Genomic DNA, 23,183 nt, shown 5'->3' on the forward strand with positions numbered 1-23,183 from the left:
GAGGAGGAGAAGGAATGTGGGGTCCTTGGTGCTCTTGGGGGTTGTACTTACAGATGTTTTGTGACCCAACTAGGGAACATCATCCGTTCTAGAAGGGAGAGGAAGAGGAGGACTGTGTTGTGGTTAGCCGGCAGCAGGTGCGGACGGCTGAGGAGCGCGAGGACTCAGATGAGGGGCCGGGACCACTAGGGAGTGGACTGCTGCCTTCAGAGATTGTGGGGGCTGGCAGCATCAATGAGGAGGTTCCCAAGGAGCCTGTGCCAAGTGTGTGTGCACACAGGGTTGCTCGCAGCAGCACAGGTGACTCGGGAGTAAGGCTGCAAGGTAATGGCCCCTCCTTCAAGAAGATAAAAGCAAGCCGTGAAATGAATCTTCTTTGCAGAAGGCAAAGACGTTTTGAAACTCCAGCCTCGTGGATATTCCAGTATTCTGAGGTTGTATTTGAAGATTCTTATTTTGCAAATTATTTCTTGTCTGTTATCTTTTGGCAAGTCTCGCACAATTTGGCATGGCTTGTGCTCATCACGGCTAATTCTTTTTGTAAAAGCATTACGAGGTTTCTGTTCCTTTTGGATTGTGTTTGATTTGTCGGAAAAGGGCGTGGGTCAGAACAGACTGTGGGGTCCTTGGTGTTCTCTCTGAGCTCGGTGGTTTTCTTGCAAACGTTTCATGACCCAATTAGGGAACGTCATCCGTGCTAGAAGGGAGAGGAGGAGGACGGTGGGGTCCTGGGTGCTCTCTGATCTGGGTTGTCTTCCCTGCAGACGTTTCGTGACCCAACTAGGGGACGTCACCAGGGGTAAACAGGAAGGGGATTTTTATTTTATTAAAAAAAAAGGAAAGGGGCTTTTCCCTCCTGAGGAGATGGTTCTCCGACAGCCCACCTTGGAAAGGCCCTGCATGCTGACCAGTCACTCATTCTCTCTCTCTCTCTTTCTCTCTCACACACACACGGAGACAGTGTGGTTTGGCAATTATTATTTTTTTTTAACTACATTACATACAGAAACTTGAAACGCAGACCACAAAAGAACAAAAGAACTCATTCCCAAACGACATTAAAACCATTCCTCATTTTTAAAGAGCCATTTAGGTATAGTGCTCACAAGGATTTGGGGGTGGATAGGACACATGGCAGACAAAAGGAAGCAGGAGAAGTGATGGTCAGGCTCCCAAGGGGAAGGGGGGGGGTGAAGGCTGTGCCCCTCCCTCTGCTATTCTGCCCCCACCTCTCCTTAGCGTCCTGGAGGTGAGGGGGGGGTCAGGCTGACAGCCAGCCCTACGATAGAAAAAAAACCCCACTTCTCTCCTTCCCCAAGCATGGATCCCCTAGCTGGGTTCTGAACCCCAAAGATCCCCCCCCCCCGCCTTGCACACCCCCAAACCAGGAACACAAATTGTGGAATCTGAGCCGAGCACGAAGGACAGACAACCTTGCAAACAAGCCGTTAGTTTTAAATTAGTTCAGACGCTACATTCACTAGTTAAATAAATTACCCACGGTGAATACTGTAAAGGAGGATGTGGGGGGGGGGGGTTCCCCCCTGTTTTTTTCTTTTTTCGTGGCCCTCCACGGACGTCTTGGTGCCCGGCGGGGGTGAGGTGGGGAGGGGGGAGAAGCAGGCTACAATCTTTTCGACGTCTAGCCGGAACTAGACAGGTAAGGCTCAGCTACCAAAGCAGAAGTCGGACAGAGTCCCAGAGAAGGGAGACGGCGGAAGGAGAGAGGGATGAGAATGAAGGTTTTAAAACAAAACGAAAATGTTGGCAGTGATAACCTTTAGCTGGACGGGGATTCGCCCGGGCGCCCACTTCCGACAAGGCTTGGTGAGTTCTGGGTCCTCCGAGGTGTCTATTGTGCCTTTAAAGGGGCTTGTTCTTCTCTCTCTAAGCAAGGGCGGCCAACCTTGGCGGCCTTAAGACTTTATGGACTTCAGACTTCCGGAATTCCTCCTCCTCCAGTCAGGTTAGCTCAGGAATTCTTGGGAGTTGAAGTCCACCAGCCTTAAAAGTTGCCAAGTTGGAAAACTCCTTGGTCTAGAGCCCAAGCCAAGATTCTTCAGGTCTTTGGGAGTTGGGCCGAGGGCTTTAGCTAGCGCTGATCTTGAGAAGAACAAAAAGTGATAATGAAAGAGAAGCTGCAAAGGGTAAGAGTCACCTGTAACCCCCCCACACACACACACCTGTACGCCCCCAACAATGACCTGACACTGCAGAAAAGGAAAGCACATCAGTGCTAGGTTTCCCCCCAAAAAACAGGACAGGCTGCACTGAAATAATTACAACCCCCACCCACCCCTACTGCCAAAAATCTGCCAGGGATTAAAGGACATTTTTAAAGCCAGAAGTCTTGTAGCCCTGCACGGAGCAGGATGGGAAAGACAACAGAGGCACACACCTCCAGGGGGCTACACACTCACAAACCTCTGCTAATACTTTGCTCCAACCTGGCACCTGCCGAAGACACTGGACTGCCATTCTCACCAGGCTGGGGCCAAGAAGGTTGAACGGGCCAGGATAAAGCCTACGCCTGACTACTTGGGAATACAGACCAAGCCAGGGGTCTTCAAACTTGGCAAGGTTTAAGATCTGTGGACTTCCACTCCCAGAATTCCTCCTCCTCCAGTCATGTTAGCTCGGGAATTCTGGGAGTTGAAGTCCACCAGTCTTAAAAACTGCCAAGTTTGAAGGCCTTTGGATTAAGCCATTTCCAAGGAGGGCTGACACGGTCTAAAATGCGTGTGGGCCTGGACCACGAAAGGGATCAGCGCCTGAAAACACTTTCAGACTCCCTGATGTATTCAGAAAGTCGGGAAAGGCAAAAAGAAGAAGGAAAAAAATAAGGCTAGATTCCTGCAAAGGACTCCTAGAATGCAAGTTGAAACGTTGCTTACTCCAAAGATACTAACGGCACCTTCTTCTCACATGCTCTTAGCCAGGGCTGAGCAACTGTGACAACTTTACGACTTGGGGACTTCCAGAATGCAGTTATGGCAACTTTGGCTTGGCTGGCTCAGGAATTCTGGGAGTTGAAGTCCCCAAGCCTTAAAAGTTGCCATAACTGCATACCCCTGCTCTAAATGTAAAGGCCCACTCCTTTTTTCCTCTGGAAAGTCTGCCACTTAAGTCCAACTCTCGACTATGTCCTTTCTAAACCTGGGCCTGGCCTTGGAGACGGAAGTGCATCCCACTAGCATTTCCTCGGGGTAGCTTCTTCTTCCTCCTCTTCCTCTTCCTCCTCTTCCTCCGCCCTGTACTTTCTCAACGGGAAGAAGGGATGCGCAGACCCAGCAAGATCTGACAGGTTGCTGGACAGGAATCTTAACTTCGCCTCCCACACGGGAAACTTCGAGAGAACTCTTTTGTTCCTGGGAAAAACACAGCCAGCTTCTTCTCTTAAAATGAATTCCTCTTTTTTTTAAAAAAAAAATCCCCTGGACTGGCTGCAAAAAAAACAAGGCAGATTGGGCCCTGCCTTTTTGCCGAGGTCAGAGAGAAAAGCGAGCAGCATGGAAAGCGGGGGGCTCCGGAACTTTCTTTTACACACGCCCCCCCCCCAAGTGTCAAATGGGCTTTTTGTGGGTGGGGGAGCCTTTAGATTGTACCAGAGTGGAGAGGACAGCTCTTCCTTGCCCTACCTTCAAAGGTGAAGGAGATGCTAATCCTGGGTGCTAATGAAATAAAGTGTGCAATCGAGATTAACTTAAGTGCGCTGCTCTTCAAAGAGTGATCCTGCAGCCTGCGGGCAGTCAAGAAGTGCCAGTCCCCAGGCAGAACGGGTATTTCCCCCTCGATCTTGGCCAAGAGGCTAAGGAACCCTAGGGACGTGCCAGCTGGAGGAAGGGGGGAGTCCTTCAGAAACCTCCTGCAGAGATCAAGAGGTGGTTCCTGGTCAAAGGTCACCCACCGCACCTTGAGAGCGAGAGCGGCCTGAGGCCAGTAGATCTGGGGGGGGGGCTTTTGGGGAATTCCTGCCTGGGAACCTTCACCAACGGGAAGAATAATGTCTTAGGACTGACAGTTCTTCCTCTGCCGATTCCAGCCGGGCTTATTCACCCACTTTTCAAAACAAGGATTTTTACCCCCAAGCCCAGCTGTGGGCAGAACTATTAACTGGAACATCCCCCCCACAGAGGCGTTCCGGTGAAGACCTCCCCAACTTTCCATCACAGGGGCAGGGTAGCGATCGCCCTTTTTACAACCTGTGGGCTTCAATTCCCAGAATTCCTGAGTCAGACGTGCTGGTTGGCTCAGGAATTCTGGGAGTTGAAGTCCAGAAGCCATAAAAAGATGCTTATTCTGTCGTATTACCACTGGATTCAGGCTCGTCTCCAACCCAACCAAATCAGGGCAGGATTTCTGACCAGCCGTGCTGAATTCAGAAGTTGTGTAGGTCAGCCAAACCAGCTTTCGCAAAAAAAAACCAAACAAACAAAAAGAGCCAGCCTAGAAGCAACCGGGAGTTGCCCAGGATTCGAAGGCTGTCGTGGGCTTTTCTAAAGTCAGATGACAGCCAGGAGGTAGGAGGAGAAAGGAGGAAGAGGAAGGGATGAGGAGAGAAAAAACGTGCCCCGTTATTCTCTGCCAGTTGCAGGGAGGACAGCCCCCCCACACACGCACACGCACGTTTCACGTGTGCGTACAACATACCTGATCCAATTAGTTTCATACAAAGTGTTAACTGCGGTCACAAGCTTCCTTTAAAACAAAACAAAAACGTGAAGGGGGGGGGTTATGCCAGGTTCAGGGTTTAGAAGGAAAAAAAGAAAGAAAGATTGATAGCACGATCAACGTATTTCTCATGATACATTAACTACTTTAGAGGGTCATCCACCACCGGTTCCCATGTCAAAATGGGCTTTTCAGAGCAAGAAGCAAATATCCCTGTAGATCTCACTGAAATTTGGTGAATGTCTTCCACTGTCCTCATCCGTAAACTTGCGATATATATATATATATATATTTATATATTTATATATAGTTTTTTTCTTCTTCTTCTTCTTCTTCTTTAAAGGTACATAAAATCACACTGTAAAATTGCATAATTACTATAGAAGAGCCTGTGAACTCATTTTGCACACGGGTTTGTTTCAAAATACCGGGAAAGCTCCCCCCAAAAAACGGACAAAAGAAATCATCACCCTGCATTCCGAGAAGAAGAACTGATTTGGGTCGGTTGAAGATGCCGCTTCTTAGCCCGGGGAGGAGGGGTCGCTGGGCTGGGGGGCACTGGGAGCGAAACCAAAGAGGACGGTGTCCGGAAACACCCCCCCGGAAGGGGTCCCTGGGTGCTCTTGGGAAGTGCAACTCAAGCCACTTGGAGGGGGCTGCTTCCTGCCAGAAGGGACCAACCGTTGAGCAGGACACCCCCCCCCGCCTCTCTCTCGCTGCCCCCCCCAGAAAGCAGACTTTATGGGAAGCAGTCAGCAGCTCAGCCACAGGGGGGAAAAGCTGGGGAGGGGGGCGAGGGGGAGAACCCCTCTAGACTGATAACATTCGTGGACGTTTGGGGTGCTTTGCTCTGCTTGTTCTTCCCCGCCGCTTGGGCAGAGCCTCGCACGCGCTCCAAGTTAAGAGCCTGGCTGGCAACAACGCCCCCCGCCCCGTCTCCTCCCTGTTCTTAGGGGGTCCCTGAAGCTGTCTAACCGGAGAATTCCCCCTCCCCACGCACCCCCTTTTTCCTCCAGATGCAACGAGATCTGACCAGCATTTCCAGACACTACGTAATACTTGGGCCGGAGGACACCCAGCCAGGATGGAAGGAGGATAGGGGAAGGACAGGAGGCCTCCTTCGCCCCCCCACCCCCCTCGCTCCCCAAACAGGGACACCCCGTCATGGAGCTCACACACACACAACCATGAGACAGATGTGGCCTTTTCACAATGTATTGACTAGTAGAGCCCCTTGAGACACGCCCCCCCCCAGGCCTCCTATGTACCCTGCATCAAGCTAACTCCCGGTTGCCTTTTTGGGGGGAGAGAGGGCACAAACGGGGAGCGTCAAAGAAGGCAGCGACTACGGTTCACCTGCCCCACATGCAAAAACGTCCTCTTTGTGTCAAAATAATCGGATAATCGTGGAAGTGGAACGCGGCCGAGGCAGCCGTACGAGGTAACTCTGGTTCAGTGGTGAGTGCTCTCTGCCTCCCCTTTCCTCTCTCTTTCTCTCTCTCTCTCTCTCTCTCTCTCTCTCTCTCTCTCTCTCGGTCACTCTCCCAGGTTAGCTTAACATGCTTACTTCTGTATCTGGAATATAAACAGACGCAGGTTGATGTTCTTGGCGGCCAGGAGTTTGTTACACTCCACAGAGTCTATGATGGGGAGCGGCATGTACTCCGTCTCGTTGTTCTCGTTGGAGAAGGCGAAGTGATAGATGACAGGGTTGATCTTCACATCGTCGTAGGGTCCCTTGAGCAGCAGGAAGGAGCACTCCATGGGCGCGCTGACTTTGCTCTTCAGGATGAGCTGGAAAGAGAGGGTGCGCTTACACGACAGGTTGGGGTTGCGCTCCGAGTCGTTCACCCGGGCCTTCAAGACCCACGTCTGGTTCAGCACGGTAAACCTGGGCGTCTCGTAGTAAAGGCGAGTGATGAAGTCGTCGGTCCGGTACGGACGAAACTGGACTTCTGCAAGACAGCGAGAAAGGGGGGGTGGCGGTGGGGCATTTGGGGAGGAGGAGGAGGAGGGGGGGGCGGGGAAGAGAGACAGAAAAACAAAAAGGAGAAACACAATTACACCAGAGGAACCGGAAGCAGGAAGAAACAAAGTTCGAGTTACCTGTGTGGCTACTGCGCGCGTGGCCTTCTTGGGCAGGAGACAAGGGTGAGGGTGGCCATTCAGAGCTAGGGAGGGGCAGGAGCAATTTGGCTGGTGGGGGGGAGGAGGAGGAGGAGAAAAGCAGATAAAAATCAATAGGTCTTATCACGGCAAAACCCACAACAACAACAACAGTAACAACAGTAGTAGTTTCATCGTGGCTCAAGACTGGGGGGGAAGAGAGAAGCCACGGAGAAGCTCGGAGGTGGTCAATCCAAGCACAGCAGAGGGAAGCAGCCACGGGGCCTCCGCCACGGAAGAAGGCCCTTGGCCACGTGACCAGAAGCCAACCCGAGACTCGGGGACAGGTGAGGTCCAGGTGCAGGATGGGCTGCCACCCTGCCTTCTCCAGACGGGCAGAAGCGCTCTTCGGTCTTCCGGCCTCATCCGACTCTTTGCATCCAAGGGCCTGCAGCCTCGGGGCTATACCTAGGTGGCCGGCCTCCACGGCCACCAACCGCCAGCATGTTCGCCAGGGCCCGGGACGTCACCGCCGGGGCCAGGCCTTCCGGGAGAGCAGCTTGGAGGCCTCTTCCAGCGTCCACGCGAGGTTTCTTGGGAGAGCCGAGGGCAGCCAAGGGGTTGGCTCCCCGAGGGAACCGGGCGGACGGCTCTGGAGCCCTTAAGGGATATCCCAGACCAAGTGAGGTCATGCAGAAAAACCAAATCAGACAAGTCAGGGGAGGTGGCACCTTTATTTTATTATGCTATTCACAATACACAGTTGAGAAGGCAGAGTCAGGCATCGTCAACAAGCAAAACCAAACTAGGCGGCTCTTTTGTGTGTGTTTGTTTTAAACAGGAGGGCAGAACAGCCTGGGGGTGGGATACATGAAGTCAAAGAACAGTACACCAAATCATTTCGAAGACTCAAGTTTTTAGACCCCCCCACCAGCCCGCCCCACCCCAAAGTAAAAAATAAATAAATAAAAAAATTGGTTTAGCCCAGTCCGGTGTGTCAAAAGTCAGTCTCTTAAAAGCCCCGAGAGTCCACCGAGCGTTTTGCGCGATTCGAGTTTATAATCGAGATTGTTGGCCCGGTAAATTTTTTTAAAAGTCTTTGGTGTCCCAAACCAATGGAGTTCTCTCCCGGCCACACAAAACTCAGGGACGGGGGGGCACCTCTGTGGGCAAGTTTGGCTTCGTCGGTGTTTCCAGAGGACCGTTAGGAGGGCACGGCAGCGAAACCTGGACAAAGGAGGTGATGGGAGTTATTCAAGCCACACAATCAGCACTTTCGTTCTCTCCGTGTTAAAGCAGCAGCAGCAGCACCACCTGGCCAGCTAGAGGCCCGTCTCTTTCCTAAGCAGAGGGGGGGTCTGCGCCTCTCTTCTCTCACAGGCAGAGGGGCCGCGGGGTTTGGGGGACGCCCCCTGCTTCCGACTTTCAACCTGGGCAGGCTGCACCCTGCTCCACCAACCCTCCCCGGCCCCTCAGCGCTACCCCGTGGGCGCTGCTGGGCGCTGCTGGAGAGCCGGGTCCTCGGGGAGTCCAAATCTGACAGGACCAGGATGTCCTCCTTGGAGCGCTTCCCACCCCCCACACCCCCAAGCCCCCCCAAAACCAGTGCCAGCTCTAGGATCAAGTAGGTTTCAGAGAGAGAGAGAGAGAGAGAGAGAGGGAGAGATGGTGAAATTCCTTCCTGCTCCCCTGGACTCCATATTGTTTCTTTCCTAACCTCTAAGCACCTTAAACTGGGCTAAGAAACACCCTCAGGGGTTCTCTGAGGCTCCGGCCTTGCTTGGGTCCGAGAGCGGATTATATCCAAGGAGACTCTTTCTGTAGGAAACGTGAATATTTACAGGGAAAGGAAAGGAAAGATTTCAGCATCTATTTCCCTCAAGAAACCCCACAGCCATTTACAGAGCCTTTTCCATGCAGTTCTGCGGAACCTGCGTCGAGCCTCCTTGGGAGATTCGGAGGAGGAGAGTCCCAAGCTTACCTGTGGAGGCAAATTAAACCGACACGGCTTCCTCCTTCCCCACCTGGTGCACGTACATTTCTGACACGAAACGCAGGCAGAGCTTTTGTGGGCTGGGTCACGAAACCCAGGAACATATTTTTTTTTTCATACCAGGAAATGACAGGCCACTGCAAACTTTCAGAATGCCTACGGAACACTCACCCGACTGAATGAAGCTAGAAATGCTAGAATATTTTCGCCCCGAAAGAAAAATGCTTTTGGCACAAAGCTACCGGATGCACACTATTAAAAACAGCAGAATTCCAAACGAGAGAAAACTCAGTATTTAAGTAGGCACAGAAAGAGAGAAAGGAGCAGAACCGCGTTGATTGTCATCGTTAAGTCTTTTTTTTCTTCTTCTTCTTCTTCTTCTTCTTCTTCTTCTTCTGTCGTCCATCTCTGACTGCCCCATCTTACCTGCATTAAGGAACGATCCTTCTTCCCCGTCTCACCAGTGCTGCAGGGGCGTGATCAGCCGAAGGAAAAACACCCAAGGTCCTCCTGGTTCTCCTTGAGTGGCCTCAATTGGACACACAGAATTTGCCATTCCACACACACACACCCTCCACAATTCCCTCCTGGGTCTCTTGGTGCAATATGTGCCGTTAAGGATGTGCAACCCCTAAACATTGGGATTCTCAAGCCAACCAGAGGGAAATCTCCAGGAATCAACATTTGGGGTAGCAGCCCTGTCTGGCCAGCAAAGCCTCACTCTTCTGAACCACAGTTGCTGCATGTTAGGTAAGAGAAATAAGTTAATCCACAGATTAACCACCGAAATGAGGCGGGAGGAGAAAAACCGAACGCACGAGCGTCACCCCCGCCCCCCGCCCCCCGTCAGGGCTTGCGTCCCCAGTCATTACCTGTGTAACCGATCTTCTCGAAGCTGAGCAGGCCGAAGATGCTGTTGTAGAGCTGCATTTCCCTTTTATGCGTTTGGTCCATTTCATCCAGGATCTCCATTAGCTCGTTCCCTGTCTTGGTGGGGTGGGTGCACTCCGCTTCGTGGACGGTGAGTTCGTGGTAAGGGCCCTGCCACGGGCACCCAATCCGCTTGTACTTGCACTGAGTCACCCTGCAGATGGAAAGCGGGGCAGGCCTACGATGAGCGGGAAGAAAAGGCCGCACGATGGAGAACGCAGGGGGCCAGAACCGGGACAGGGCAATGCCCGGAGGCACCAACGCCAGAGACTTCCGTCGTTTGCCCGGGAGAAAATTTGTTCCATGAAAAGAAACGACATGGCCGTCTAATCCTACCACGGATAAGAGCCAAACGTTCATTTAAACTAAACAGAAAGGACCAAGAAAGGAAGAGAGTATTTGTCGCTGTGGAATAAATGATTTTATTCGTAGAGCCTCTAAATCCAGGATCACTACATTCCTACGCGCACCTTCCCCTTTCAATCTGGTATACGTTACACAAAGCCAATCTCTCTCTCGTCTGTCCTGAACCCGTTGCCGGTTTCGATGGGTGGCCTCTAGCATCGACTAAAGACTGCTGTTGGAAAGCTCTTAGGCTCCCCATTTAAAAGAACCATCAGCAAAAGAGCTGACCAACTTTGCCCTCTCTTTTCAGAGCCTTCATGGGGTGTGACCATAGGGACGGGAGAATTTTCAAATTCTTTTCTAATGAGGGGAAGAGTAACGGTTGACACATTCACTAGCGTAAATTAGGAAAAACTTGCAAGAAACCTCTGATTAGCCCATGGCTGCTCCCCTTATTGACATAATCAAGAAAGATACTATTAGAACAGGGGTCCAAACTTGGCAAGATTTTTAGACTTCAATTCCCAGAATTCCTCAGCCATAATACAGGGCTCTGCCATATTTGGAGACCCCTGTATTGAGAGTATAACATGGGAAGGTTTTAATTTTAATTATGCTCTATCTCAATTTAACTATCTTGATCTCTTTCTTTATCAAACACACCACACCCGGCAACACCCACCCTACAGTTCACCTCTGAGCAGCTCCCTGGGCACGGATGTCCTTTCCACCAGCACTCCAGGACCTTCCTGTTATTCCAGGGCAGAGCTCCACTTTCCCAGAATCCCAAGGGACAGGGTCACCCCCCCTCCCCCCCCCAGACTAGCTGGGAATCCCGGGAGCTGCATTCTTCCACCCTAGCAGAACGGCAAAGGCAGCTCGAGTAGTTCTCGTTCTCTCTCCCTCTCCCTCCCTCCCTCCTTTTTTGCACCATTGTAAAAAGCAACCTGGGCCATTTACCTGTCCTGACATTCTTCTTTCTGGTGCCTCTCCAGAAGAGAACGAGGGAACTGCCTCATGCAGAAGCCACACTCTGAGGGTAGTTCGCTCACGGCTTTTTCCACCGCCAGGTTTCGGCAGCAAAGGCTCTTGCTGATCTCGCAGCGGCAGTTGGGACAGGTAGCCTGCTCCTCCTTCAGCCGGGCATCGGCCAGCAGGTGGATGAAACATCCCGCACACATCAAGTGACCATTTGTACACTGTGGGGGGGAAGGATGGGAGGAAAAGCAGAACCTCAGAGGTCTTCTCCAAGAGACAGCACGGAAACACACCTGCGTTTTCGCTACCTTCAAACGGTTCATCCCTACCCCCCCTTCTCAGGCAGGTGCTGGCATTGATGAAGGAGAAGATTTGTAGCTCAGGGTCGGCATGAGGGGTCCTTGGTGCTTGGTTGGTTTTCTTGCAGATGTTTCATGGCTGAATTAGGTCAATCATCGGTGACTATGTCCCCTAGTTTGGGTAATGAAGCTTCTGCAAGAAAGCCCCCCAAGCTCAGAGACCACCAAAGACCTCTCCGGTGCTGGCATTTTAAAGCTGCATTTGTTTGATAATGGCCTTATTTACATCTCTGAAGAGAGTTACGAAAAGATGATGGTGCCTCTTCCAGTAAGAAACAGCACGAACAGAGAAATAATTGACAATTCTGCCCACCTCTGCCTAGGCATTTACTGATCACATTCCACATTCTTGCTTTCAACCCAGAGCCCATGTAAACTCAAGAGGTCAGAATCCAGGGTTCCCCCCCCCCTCAAAAACGGGCACTGGAGCAGCACTATATCAACTCTGAAGGCCTTTGCTCAGCCTCTCCAGGAACTGAAGAAGGGGAGATATTTTTTTTTTTACAAATCACACACAAGACAGATGACGATGGAACGTTATTTTGAGGCCCTTATACCAGGGGCCTCCAACCTTGGCAACTTCAAGACTTGTGGGCTTCAAGTCCCAGAGTTCCTCAGCCAGCTTTGCTGTGTAGCTTTGCTGGCTGAGGAACTCTGGGAGTTGAAGTCCACAAGTCTTAAAGTTGCCAAGGTTGGAGACCTCTGCCTTATATGATGAAAACCACTGGTCACTTTCAAGGTAGGAAAAAGTCCAGGAAAGGCATCCCAATCTCTGAGTTACTATGACTCAACAGGTGAAAATGAATCAAAATTACCCAGGGAAGGCTCAACGGTCCACCTTCAAAGACTGATCTATCACCTTTTGAATCAAGCCCAACTCCTGGCTTCATGGATACATCCAGGTAGCCTTCTGGTGGACAATACTGAAATGATTTACTAATGTCTTCTTCTACAATGCTTTTCCAACCTCGCTTTCTAGCCTGTAGCTCCGCTGGGTCTTCCATTTAACTATCAGTTTTTCAAGAGCAGCCAAAATCACTTATATCCTGCTGTTTAAGTAGAAAGTCATGAGCACTGGGGTGGGATGGGGGGAGAAACCTTCGAGCTTTACACAGGGTACGAACTGAGCTGTCTGTAGCAAGGCAGAAGAAAGGGGTCAAATCGGCAAATGGATGGAACTGGCACCCTCAAACACAACATGCATGGATTTTCCAAACGGTTTGACCTGTACTTTTAAGGATTACTAACTGGGTAAAAAAAAAAAAAGATACGAAAGCAGACTAGTTAGAGCAACGGTCTTCCCTATAATGATGTATGGGTGTGAGAGTCGGGCATTAAGAACGGCTGATTGAAGAAGCATGAATTGATGCCTTTGAACCGGAGCGTTAGTGCAAATTACTGCCTATACCGTGGGCAGCCAAAACAACCAACAGGGAGGTGTTCAATGGTGCAAAACCAGACATATCGTTAGAAGCTAACATCATAAGACCACGTCTGATTTACTTTGGCCGTGTTATGCATGCAAATTCATGGGACAAGGCAACGATGCTAAGAATGGTTAGTGAAAGAAGAAGAAGAAGGTGCAAGCAACGAACACGCTGGCTTCATACCATCAAATCCTGATACAAAGCCAACAACTGAAAGAAGCAGTGATTGACAGGTAGCATGGGGAGGCCTTGCCTAGAAAGTTGCCAACTATCGGACATAATAGTTAAAACCAACTAACTAGTTGAAAACAAAAAAAGAAACAGAAAGAATAAATGGGTCGTTTTCTTCAGGGGGAGGGACTAAGAAATGGGAGTTCATTTTCATTTTAGTGAGTTCGTAATTGATCTTAGCAAACAGTAAGATAATTAATCCATCAATCCTCGTCCAAGCCCCTGCTGAAGCAGAAAACTCTATATTTCAGACAAAAGGTTGTCCAATTTCTTCTAAAAACCCTCCAATAACTTATTGTTTTAAACTTTTAGCCACCAACTGGATAACAGAATCGCTAAGACGGAAGGGATCTTGCGAGGCCTTCTAGTCCAGCCGCCCTCTCTTTCAAGCAGGAGAACCTACTGTGACAAAGGAGGCCATGCAAACGCAGTTTTGTCCCTCGTCCTGGGCAATTTGGGGTAGCCCTATAGGAATTAAAAGATTGAAAAGAAACATTTGGGGGACCAGTTCGTCTCAAGAGAACTCTCCACCACCGTGGCATTTGTTTCCAGGTCAGAGTTGCACGGATCCCTGTGGGGATTCCAGGTACGTCACCCCATTACACCGTGGGAGAGTAAAAGGAAGGCACACCCAAGCACTGTTTTAGCTTCGCCTTCTCTCGCTTGTGTTTCAGTGGGGTTTCAAGGCTCTTCCAACGGTGTAGTCCGAGTTGTACGTTTTGGCTGAAAGGCAAGCATAGACCTGGGGCGGGCAACGGTGGCCCGTTTGCAACCTGTGGACTTCAGCTCCCAGAATTCCTCAGCCAGGCCTGCATTGCTGGCTCAGGAATTCTGGGAGTTGAGGTCCAGAGGTTGTAAAGGGGCCACCGTTGCCCAGCCTGATATATAGACCAGGGGTCTCCAACCTTGGCCACTTTAAGCCTGGAGGACTTCAACTCCCAGAATTCCTCAGCCAGGCCTGCATTGCTGGCTCAGGAATTCTGGGAGTTGAAGTCCTCCAGGCTTAAAGTGGCCAAGGTTGGAGACCCCTGATATAGACTATACTAATATTATAAAATGCTCCCTACCCAGGTATACGAATAACTACAGATGATCCTGTATGGCTAGATGGCTAGACTAGAGGAAAGAAGGAATTAAGGGAGACAGGATGGCCGTGGTCCAGTATTTGAGGGGCTGCCACAAAGTGGAGGGTGGGATCAACTTATTTTCCAAAGCACCAGAACGCAAGACAAGAGAAACGATGGATGGAAACTAATCCAGGGGGAGAAGCAACCCGGAACGGAGAACGAATTTGATGACAGGGAGGACCATTAGCCAGTGGAACAGCTGGCCACCAGGGAGGCTTTTGAGAAGAGATCGGACACAGCCCCTTGTCTGAAATGGTCTCCTGCTTGAGCAGGGGGGCTGGACTAGAAGACCTCCAAGGTCCCTTCCAGCTGTGTTCTGCTCGATCCGGCTGAATAGGCTACAATGGGTGCTTCTTTGGCTGCCCAAAACGATCCATCCTTGCTTTTTTTTCTAAAGTCACCCTCAAATTAAAGCCGACTCCTGCGGATTACATCCACGCACATTCTTGGGGGGTGTCGTGGAAGAGATTCACACACACCCCGGAAAGATTTTCAATTTCCAGAGTTGAACATCTCGATCCCCATCTTGATTTCCATCTGCTGCAAGGCGGCTATTTAGGATTCCCAGCTCTTTGGAAAGGGCAGCCTTTCCTGAATGTTTATGGCATTTCAGACTTTTGGCCCACCTGCCGTTCATCTCCTTATGTTACAGGCGGTTCTTGATTTACAACAGTTCATTTAGTGGTCGAAACCGGCACCGAAAAAAGGGACCTATGGCCATTTTCCACACTTATGACCGTTGCAGCACCCCACGGTCACATGATCAAAATTCAGACACTTGGTAACCGGCTCATACTTACGACGGCCGCAGTGTCCCGTGATCCCCCTTTAGCGAACTTCTGGCGAGCAAACTCAATAGGAAAGCCAGATTCGCTTAACAACCATGTTACTCAACCGCGGTGATTCACTTAACGGTGGCAGGAAAGGCTGTGAAGTGGGACAAAAATCACTTAACAAATGTCTCACTCAGCACCATAAACTTTGGGCTCGATTGTGGTTGCAAGCAGGGGATGAGCTGTGCTGCGCTAGCGCTTCTTTTAAATCACAGTTGCATAATAAAGATATAATCCCTTTCATTGTAGGTCAGAGTTTAAAAATAATAACCGACTGCAACTCCAAGGAAGCTCAGACACCTCCCTCCGTTTCCCCTGAAGCTCCCCCCAATTCTACAATCAAAGCAGCTGCTGTTTTAAACGCCCCCTTATCTGTACTCTGATAGCTCCCGGATCAGTAAGAGAACTTCCTCTTTACCCAATTATCACACTGTTTTCCTTTGTGGCTTTCCGATTCAAACACCTTCACCTCCACCCAAGATAGGAGGGACACCGCAGGGGAAGGTCCTGCTCATTATTGCCAACAGATGTTGAAACCCCCTGGGAAAAATAAGTAGATAAAAATTCCTTGTGGGAGATTTTCAAGCCTCAAAAGCATGGCTCGGTATAATCGTTGCCGGCCTCTTGTTATATGAAATATTTGTTCACCCAGCTGTCACTTCAGGGGAGTTTGTCCAATTGATGAAATGGTCCCTAAAAAGAAAGGGCTGGCATTACAAGCACCTGAAGGCAGGACAAGAAACGATGGGACAGAAACTTACCAAGGAGAGAGAGCCAACTTAGAAATTAGGAGGAATTTCCCGACAGCTAGAACATATTAATCAGTGGAATGGCTTGCCTCTGGAAGTTGTGGGTGCTCCAGCACCGGAGGGTTTTAAGAAAAGATTAAACAAGCATTTGTCTGAAATGGTGTAGGGGCTTCTGCCTTGGGCAGGGGGTTGGGAACCCCAAGGTCCCTTTCCAACTGTTATTCTGTTACCCATCCAGATTCACCAAATTAACTGGTTGTCACTGCCTACAAAAGGTTATTATTATCAACTCTGTAAACGACTTAGAGAGGCTGTAAAACGTTGTAAAGCCATATATAAGTCTAAGTGCTATTGCTATTAGGAGCCAGAGCACAGCTGGACTCGAGATCAGCCATTTTCCAGAGGGAGTCCAGAATCAAATTGCTTCAACGATGCTGCAGATCACGTTTTCTAGATCCCTGAAATTTCAGGTTAAGAATTATTAATTCGTAAAACTAGCCTTTATCAAGCCATAGTATTTTAATACTACAGAGGGGAAAAAGAGGAAGAGGTCAAACTTCTATTTTCTCCCCAGGATGTTTTCAGAGATAAGGAAATATCACAAGTTGTTAAGAAAGATCCAGACAGACTTATGGTGTGTGGTCTTTTCCGTCTGGATACAGAATACAGTCTCTTTTCCGTGTTTATTTAACGATTATTTCCAAAGGGGCAGCCACATTTCTTGATAAGAAAAACGCACTATGCTTTTTTGTAGTTTTGAGAAAAATTGTGGCCCCAGAAAAAGCAGAAGTCACCTTACATTCTGTTGTACTGTAGGCCCATCTTCTTCATGACCAACAGCCAGCAAAAGTCTTTTCCACCAAGGCTTTTCCTGATTGTACTTATCCTATTTATTGAGTAGCAAACACAGCAAGTAGAACAATGGCTCAATTTATACCAGCCCTTGATCTGTTCAAATTTCTATTCTTAAAGCATTGAAGAGAAAATCACTCTCACTTCTTCAGTTCTACAGATTTTAAACCAAGATCAACTAATTTTACTAAAGTTCTGAAAAATCACTTCTGAGTCCCAACAAGGAAAGCAGTGAGTACTTTAAACAATTAAAGCAATTATTTATTGGGTAAATAAGCGGCTCCAGTCTGCAATTCTAAGTAGTGTACAATTTCCCCCCTCCCCCCTGTACATTTGAGATTAAAACCCAAACAATCGGTTAAAAACAGCAACTGGAAATACTCCTATGGAATTGGAAGTCCTAAATAATAACGTTAACAATAATAAAAGGGAATCCAAACTCACAACCCTTGGCTTGGTGGGAATAAGGTTTTCACCGGCTTCCTAAAAGCCAGAAAGGAAGGGGTGAATGACATATCGGGGGTACGCTTTTGCAGAAGGAGGGGGGGGGATTAAGTGGCTGAAAAGGCCTGCTTGCAGGGCTTAACTTAACGGATTAACTTTTCCTCCAAGGTTGTCTGCAATTGCAGCCTAACTAACTTTCTCCACAACCAAAAGGGGGGGGGGGGGTTAGAGACAGGTTCACAATTGTCTAGTACATTTGGGTTAAGCAATGGCTTCTTGAGAAAAGGGTGCCTCACCGCCACTTGCAAAGAAGGGGTTACATACCCTTCCTAAAAAAACACATTTGCCGCTGCTTGGATCTACTTCTTCTCATTGCCTCCCTACCTGCCAGGCCGTCACCAATCAGGAAGCTTCCTCAAGCCCCACAAGATCCAAGGCACCCCAAATAATGTTACAGGATGGAGCCAGGACCATCTGATCACCTGCCCAGCAGGTGCCAAGCCCCATGTGTTTCTGCTCAAGGGGTCTGGAAAATCCCTCTCAGGGGCCCCCTAGATCACGGGTCTCCAATCTTGGCGACTTTAAGCCTGGAGGACTTCAACTCCCACAATTCCCCAGCCAGCAAAGCTGGCCAAGGTTGGAGACAAGTGGGAGGGGGCGCACACACGCACGCACACACACACACACACACACACACCCAGGCAATTCCCTCACTTAAAGAGATAGCAGAAAAGAGATCTCCAAACCCCAAGCCCTGACTGCGACTCACAAATGATGCTGCCCGGTTGCCCAGGAAAGCCGGATATGTTGCACTGGTGGTCTCATGAGTAGTTGTCCCGGGGCTCGTTGTGTGTAACTAGGTTGGAGACCCCTGCCCTAAATGGTCGTCCTGCCCATTTTTGTCCAGTGGGGTATAGATTATTTTGAAAAGAGTCACTGGACCACAATTTATCCACAGAACAATCTGGAGAAATCGTGATATTTTGCCTTATTGCCATAGCAGAGGTCTTAGGTGTTACTAATGAGGTTTATTATCCTATGCCACTGGCGCTTTAGGCACCCCCCCTTGGGTTTGCTTCGTTCTCTGGGGCTCTGCAGAAAACTGAATCCCCTCCTCTCTTAATCTTTACAAGAAGGGTCTTAAGGCATCTTTCAGCCGGTCATTATTCCGATGGGAAAGTCAGCGAAGGCGGCAATTGTATCCAAAGCAAAGCTACTATTTCAGGTCTTTAGGGCAAACTTTGCCTTGTCACCCATTCTAAAAATCCCCCATGCAACCCCCTGGAAACCATCCTGTTCCATCAAGGGCCTGTATGGCAGCTCCATCAAATGGGGCCTTCTTCTCTGTGGAACTTGGTGGCACCAGAGAACCCTACAGCAGGAGCCTCCAAACTTGGCAACTCTTAGGACAGGTGGACTTCAATTCCCATCATAGCTGGCTGGGGAATTCTGGAAGTCCTCAAGGCTTCAAGTAGACAGCTCTGCTGGCTAGAGAATTCTGGGAGTTGAAGTCCACCCGTCTTAAAGTTGCCAAGTTTGGAGACCTCTGCTCTATAATGAAGGCGTACCATGCTTTTCCAAACAGTTCAAAGCATTTTTTTTAATCAGTAGGATAATTGGAATCCTGGGGGGAGTGAAAACTAACAACCCTCGATGCCACAAATATGCCACATCTCCTTACTGGCCACACTAACCAGGTTTGTTAGGCTCCTCCTATCCAGGCAAAGAAAAAGAAAAGGGCAAGCAGGAACTATTGTTTGGGACTCCAATCCTGGCTTAACTTCTATATGAACAGGACCTTGCACCTGGAAATACCACAGAAGGCAGAAGCATGCACAACCATGGAACTGTTAAGCCTGTTACTACTTTAGAGCAGGACTCTCCAAACGTGGCAATTTTAAGATCTTTCAAGGGTGGCTGGCTGGGGAATTCTGGGAACCGAAGTTCAGAAGTCTTAAAAGTGGCCTCGTTTGGGGACCCCTTGCTTTGGAGTTCTTCTACGTGGTCTTAGGCAAGAGGGCAAGCATCCCCAAATTCCGAGGGCAGAGGTTTTATTACTGCAAATAATTTCATTAGCCCACCATTTAATTATCTGTGTACTTCACTATCGTTTCATGATGATGGCACAATTCTATGCAACAGACAGAAAATACACGGAGATTTCAGGTGCCACACAACCATGGTCATGACCTTCACATGTAGAGATTTAACCAACACAGATTATGTGCCACTGTGACATGGTCACACAACGTGGCTGAATTCAGCACCCCCCATCCCTTATATATCAATTAAATGTAAACGAACATTTAAAGCTGGAACTGAGGAGGAAGAGAAAACAGATGGCCATTCTTCCCTCTCCCAGGAAAGGAATCATTAAAGCATAACCAGACAAAAGTCCATTTAACTGTGGGCTTGTTTGCTTGGCTGCCTTGTCCAAAGAGCCTTTTTCGGGGGGCTTCTTTGGCCTAAAATGATCACAGGAACTGGAAAGAGAAATAGAATAGCATTCTTTATTGGCCAAGTGCGATTGGACACGCAAGGACTTAGTGCTCCCACTCAAGCCAAAAACAAAAGCAAGAAAGACTGCTCCAAAGAACAATCTGGAAAAGTAAGAAGGGGATGCAGCTTGATTGACACACCTTATGCTACACCTTGCAGAACTCTTTCATGCCAGAACAGAGACAAAAACTGATGCCAACCATTTTGATTCATCCGATAGCCTGGAAAAACTAAAACATGCTTTTTTAAGTCTGGAGATTTACTACGAATTGGAAAAATGCTTGCTTGCCCTGTCATAGACTCTGAGTGTTAAAAGAGGTCTGTGCTTCTTTGTGGCCTCTCTTCGTTTCATACTAGAAAGCAACTTCAGACTTCTCCCTGTTCATTTTTGTAATGATTGTGCAAGTTCCAAACCCAAAAGTCTTTAACATTTACATTTAGTAAAAGAAATAAATGGGACTGGGCGGAAAAGGTTCAAACTCCTGTGTTAGTCCAGTTTTATCTGAACATCTAGTTGTTGAAAAAAAATAACAGCAAAGTATTATTAAGAACACCTTAATTAACAGGGAGAGAAGCATACCTGTTCAACAAATGTTTGCCAACAACAAGTAATCTTTGTGAACCCAACCTATCAATGTACTGGCTACGTAAGTTCCTCCTTTCTTTCCTGCACCCCCATCCTTCCCTCAGAACCAATACTTTCCTGTAATAATTAAGGTGCCTGGTTACAGTTTACATCTTTATGCAGAGACATCAATATGTAAAACATTCTTATGGACAATTATAAAAAGAAAAAGCAGAAAAGGTAACGCCCCAGTGACTCCTAAGACCAGTAAATGCACTGGGTGGTCTAAGTCTGCTATCCAATTATAAAGGATGGATTTGAACCCCATTTTTATAAAAGCAATAAATAACATGCCTAAATCCCACTATAGAACACCGACACGTGCAGTAGCTTATTCTTGTTTATTATGGAAAGCCGCCTTCTTACAATTTTAAATATTGATAGAAGGAAAAAGAAACCCCCAGAATCATTTCTTTCCCCACAACACTGTCTTTCAAAATAAGGCACCATCAGGAAAACCTTATAGGGCTGTGCTACAAAAACTGAGGAAAAAGACCCAACAGGGAGATGTTAAGATAAGAACCACACCTGATGAGCAGACAAAGGGGAAGACTAACAGAAGGTGGGAGGGGCAAGAGACAACCTAGAAAATTTGTTTTCTACCTTTATGCAAAGGACAGCATATTGTATACATATACCTGTAAAAAACATAAGGGAGTCACCCTAGGGCGAAAGGGACACCTTTAATACATCTCCCGGCAAACCTATCCTCTTTCTTGCTTATTTGTTCAAAAAGGCAGCACACCATACCATTCTTCACTTACCTTTATCACATTGGTTACTGCAAACCTTCCCTCCCAGCCCAAAAAAGGTGTCCCTATCCTTCTCTTTCCTTGCTTTCCGTTCAAAAAGCCAGCATTAACTTACCTTTATCACACAAGTGACTGCAACCCTCCACCCCAAGAAAAAGAAACGTAAAAGACTCATTCCTGCAATTGCTCCATTATTTCTAAAAACAGCCATCTATGGGGCATCCCACAGGTGCTTTTTTCAGAAAGAAGCTGGCCTTAAGTTTTTTCTTTGAAGACCTTTTGCTTCTCATCCCAGAAGCTTCTTCAGCTGTGACTGGATGGTGGGGAACAAAAGGATTGATACTCCTTGCAGGCAGCTGGTCATTTGCATCCTTTCTGAGAGTAGTTGAGGCCACTTGGAGGTTTATATGTGTCCTCGGCGTCCCCAGAGTGGTGCAAATGGTTCCTGTAGTCTGCCATTTTTCCTCTGGAGTTTCAGCTATGCAATTTGGGATGAACACCCTTCGAATGGTGTGGGAGTAGGAACGGATTTCCAGAAGGAAAAAAAAAATATTGCAGACCACAGGAACCATTAGCACCACTCAGGTGACTCCGAGGACCCAGATAAACCTCAACAACTCTCTAAAAAAAAAGGATGCAAGGGACCACCTGTCTGCAAGGAATATAAATCCTTCCATTCCCTCCCACTATCCAGTTAAGAGGTCACAGCTGAAGAAGATTCTTGTATGAGAAATGAAACGGCTTCAAGAAAAGGAAAAAAAAACAAACCAGAAAGTCTAGTTACCTCTTGAAATAAGCACCTTTGGGACAAGCATGATTTGAATGACTGGGGATATCTACAGGTCCATGGATGTATAGGATGCTATTTCATAGAGCAGGCGCCTCAAAACTTGACAACTTTAAGACTTGGGGACTTCAACTCCCAGCATTCCCCGCCAGCTTTGCTGGCGGGAATGCTGGGAGTTGAAGTCCCAAGTCTTAAAGTTCTTGGTTGGAGACCCCAGGGCAGGAAAGCACCTTTTCCAGGTATCCCTTCAGGCTCTTACAATTTGGGGGGACGGGACATGCATGACAGACTTTGCTTGCAGAGACACCCCCCATCCCTTACAGAGGCCCCTCCCCCAAAAGGCGTACCTGCCCATCATTCCCAGCCATGCAGCCCAGGTGAGGGGTGTGTGTGTGAGCGTCGCCCCTCTGTTTTTGGGGGAAGGGGGTTTGAAGAGCTCGTCCTCCCTTCCCTCCGGGACTGGGCCGCCCCCCCCCCAAATCTGCAGCGGGAAGACCCTCCTCCTCCTCTCCGACCCACCCCAGGGAGAGGCGGCCCGCACCTGATAGACGGAGGCCTTGGGCAGGTCGAGGCACACCGTGCAGCACAGCACCGAGTAGAGCCGCTCCTCCAGCTTCACGCCGCCGCCGCCGCTCGCGCCGCCCTCGGCCCCGCCGGGCAGCTTGAGCCGCTTCTTAGGCGGCCCGTCGGAGTCTCGGTCACCGCCGGGCTCGGGCTGGCCCTGCCGGCCGCCGCCGCCGCCGCCGCCGCCCCCCCGCCCGCCCCGCCGCCCCCGAGCGGGGCCCCGGCTCCTCAGGGCCCGGGCCCACCGCGGCTGCCACCGCGTCCCCCAGCACCAGCGGCCCCGCGGCTGCCGCCACGCCGGCCGCCGCCACCACCCCGCTGCCGGGCTCCCGCTCGTCCGGCCCCGACATCATGCTCTGGCTCGGGCGCTGCTTCAGCCCGCGGTGGTCAGCCCCGGTCCGGCCGCCTCAGGCGCCGCCATCTTGGTTTGGCTCCTTCCCCAGGCAGGCGGCGGGCGGGCGCCGTCGGGTCACGCCCCCTCCAGCCTCGCTCAGCCAATCCCCGGCGGCCGCTCACGCCCGACGCTCCTACCCCCTCCGTCAATAGCACCGCGCACGGCAACGCGTGAGCCAGCGAGACAAACAGCCTCCTCTTCCAATCTCTACGCGCAGCCGGAAACGGACAGGGCGCGCGGCTGCTCAGCGTTTACCCTTTTAAAGACCCGCCTATTAGCGCTCTTCGAGGGCGGGGCCCGGGGCGGGAGGAGGAGAGGAGGGAGACGAATGGCGGGGCAAGCCCAAAGCAGCGGCAGCCTATCCGCGGCGGGGGGCGAGGCCGCCTCGGAGGGAGGGGCGCAGGTAAGGCCAGGTGGCCGCCCAGCGGCGATGCCCAACCGGGCGCCCGCCAGGTAATTCCAATCCTGGGGCGCCCGCTCTTCTCGGCCGTCCTGCCGGAGCGAGGCGAATGAGAGC

General features: G+C 49.8%; 1 protein-coding gene across 1 annotated transcript; it reads right to left on the minus strand.

Annotated features, from left to right (window-relative positions):
- Positions 1 to 963: 963 nt before the first annotated feature.
- Positions 964 to 22,900, minus strand: ZFTRAF1 (zinc finger TRAF-type and ring finger containing 1). Its single transcript, XM_026723175.2, has 4 exons — positions 22,250 to 22,900; positions 11,006 to 11,244; positions 9,643 to 9,854; positions 964 to 6,626 (listed from the first exon to the last, which is right to left on the minus strand). The coding sequence occupies exons 2-4, from the start codon at positions 11,224 to 11,226 to the stop codon at positions 6,235 to 6,237; spliced, it is 825 nt and encodes a 274-aa protein (XP_026578960.2). The 5' UTR covers positions 11,227 to 11,244; positions 22,250 to 22,900; the 3' UTR covers positions 964 to 6,234.
- Between the last annotated feature and the right edge of the window lie 283 nt (positions 22,901 to 23,183).

The sequence above is a fragment of the Pseudonaja textilis genome, chromosome 3 (genome assembly GCF_049901715.1).
Source record: "Pseudonaja textilis isolate UNSWEBS1 chromosome 3, rPseTex1.2, whole genome shotgun sequence".
Classification (NCBI taxonomy): Eukaryota; Metazoa; Chordata; class Lepidosauria; order Squamata; family Elapidae; genus Pseudonaja; species Pseudonaja textilis.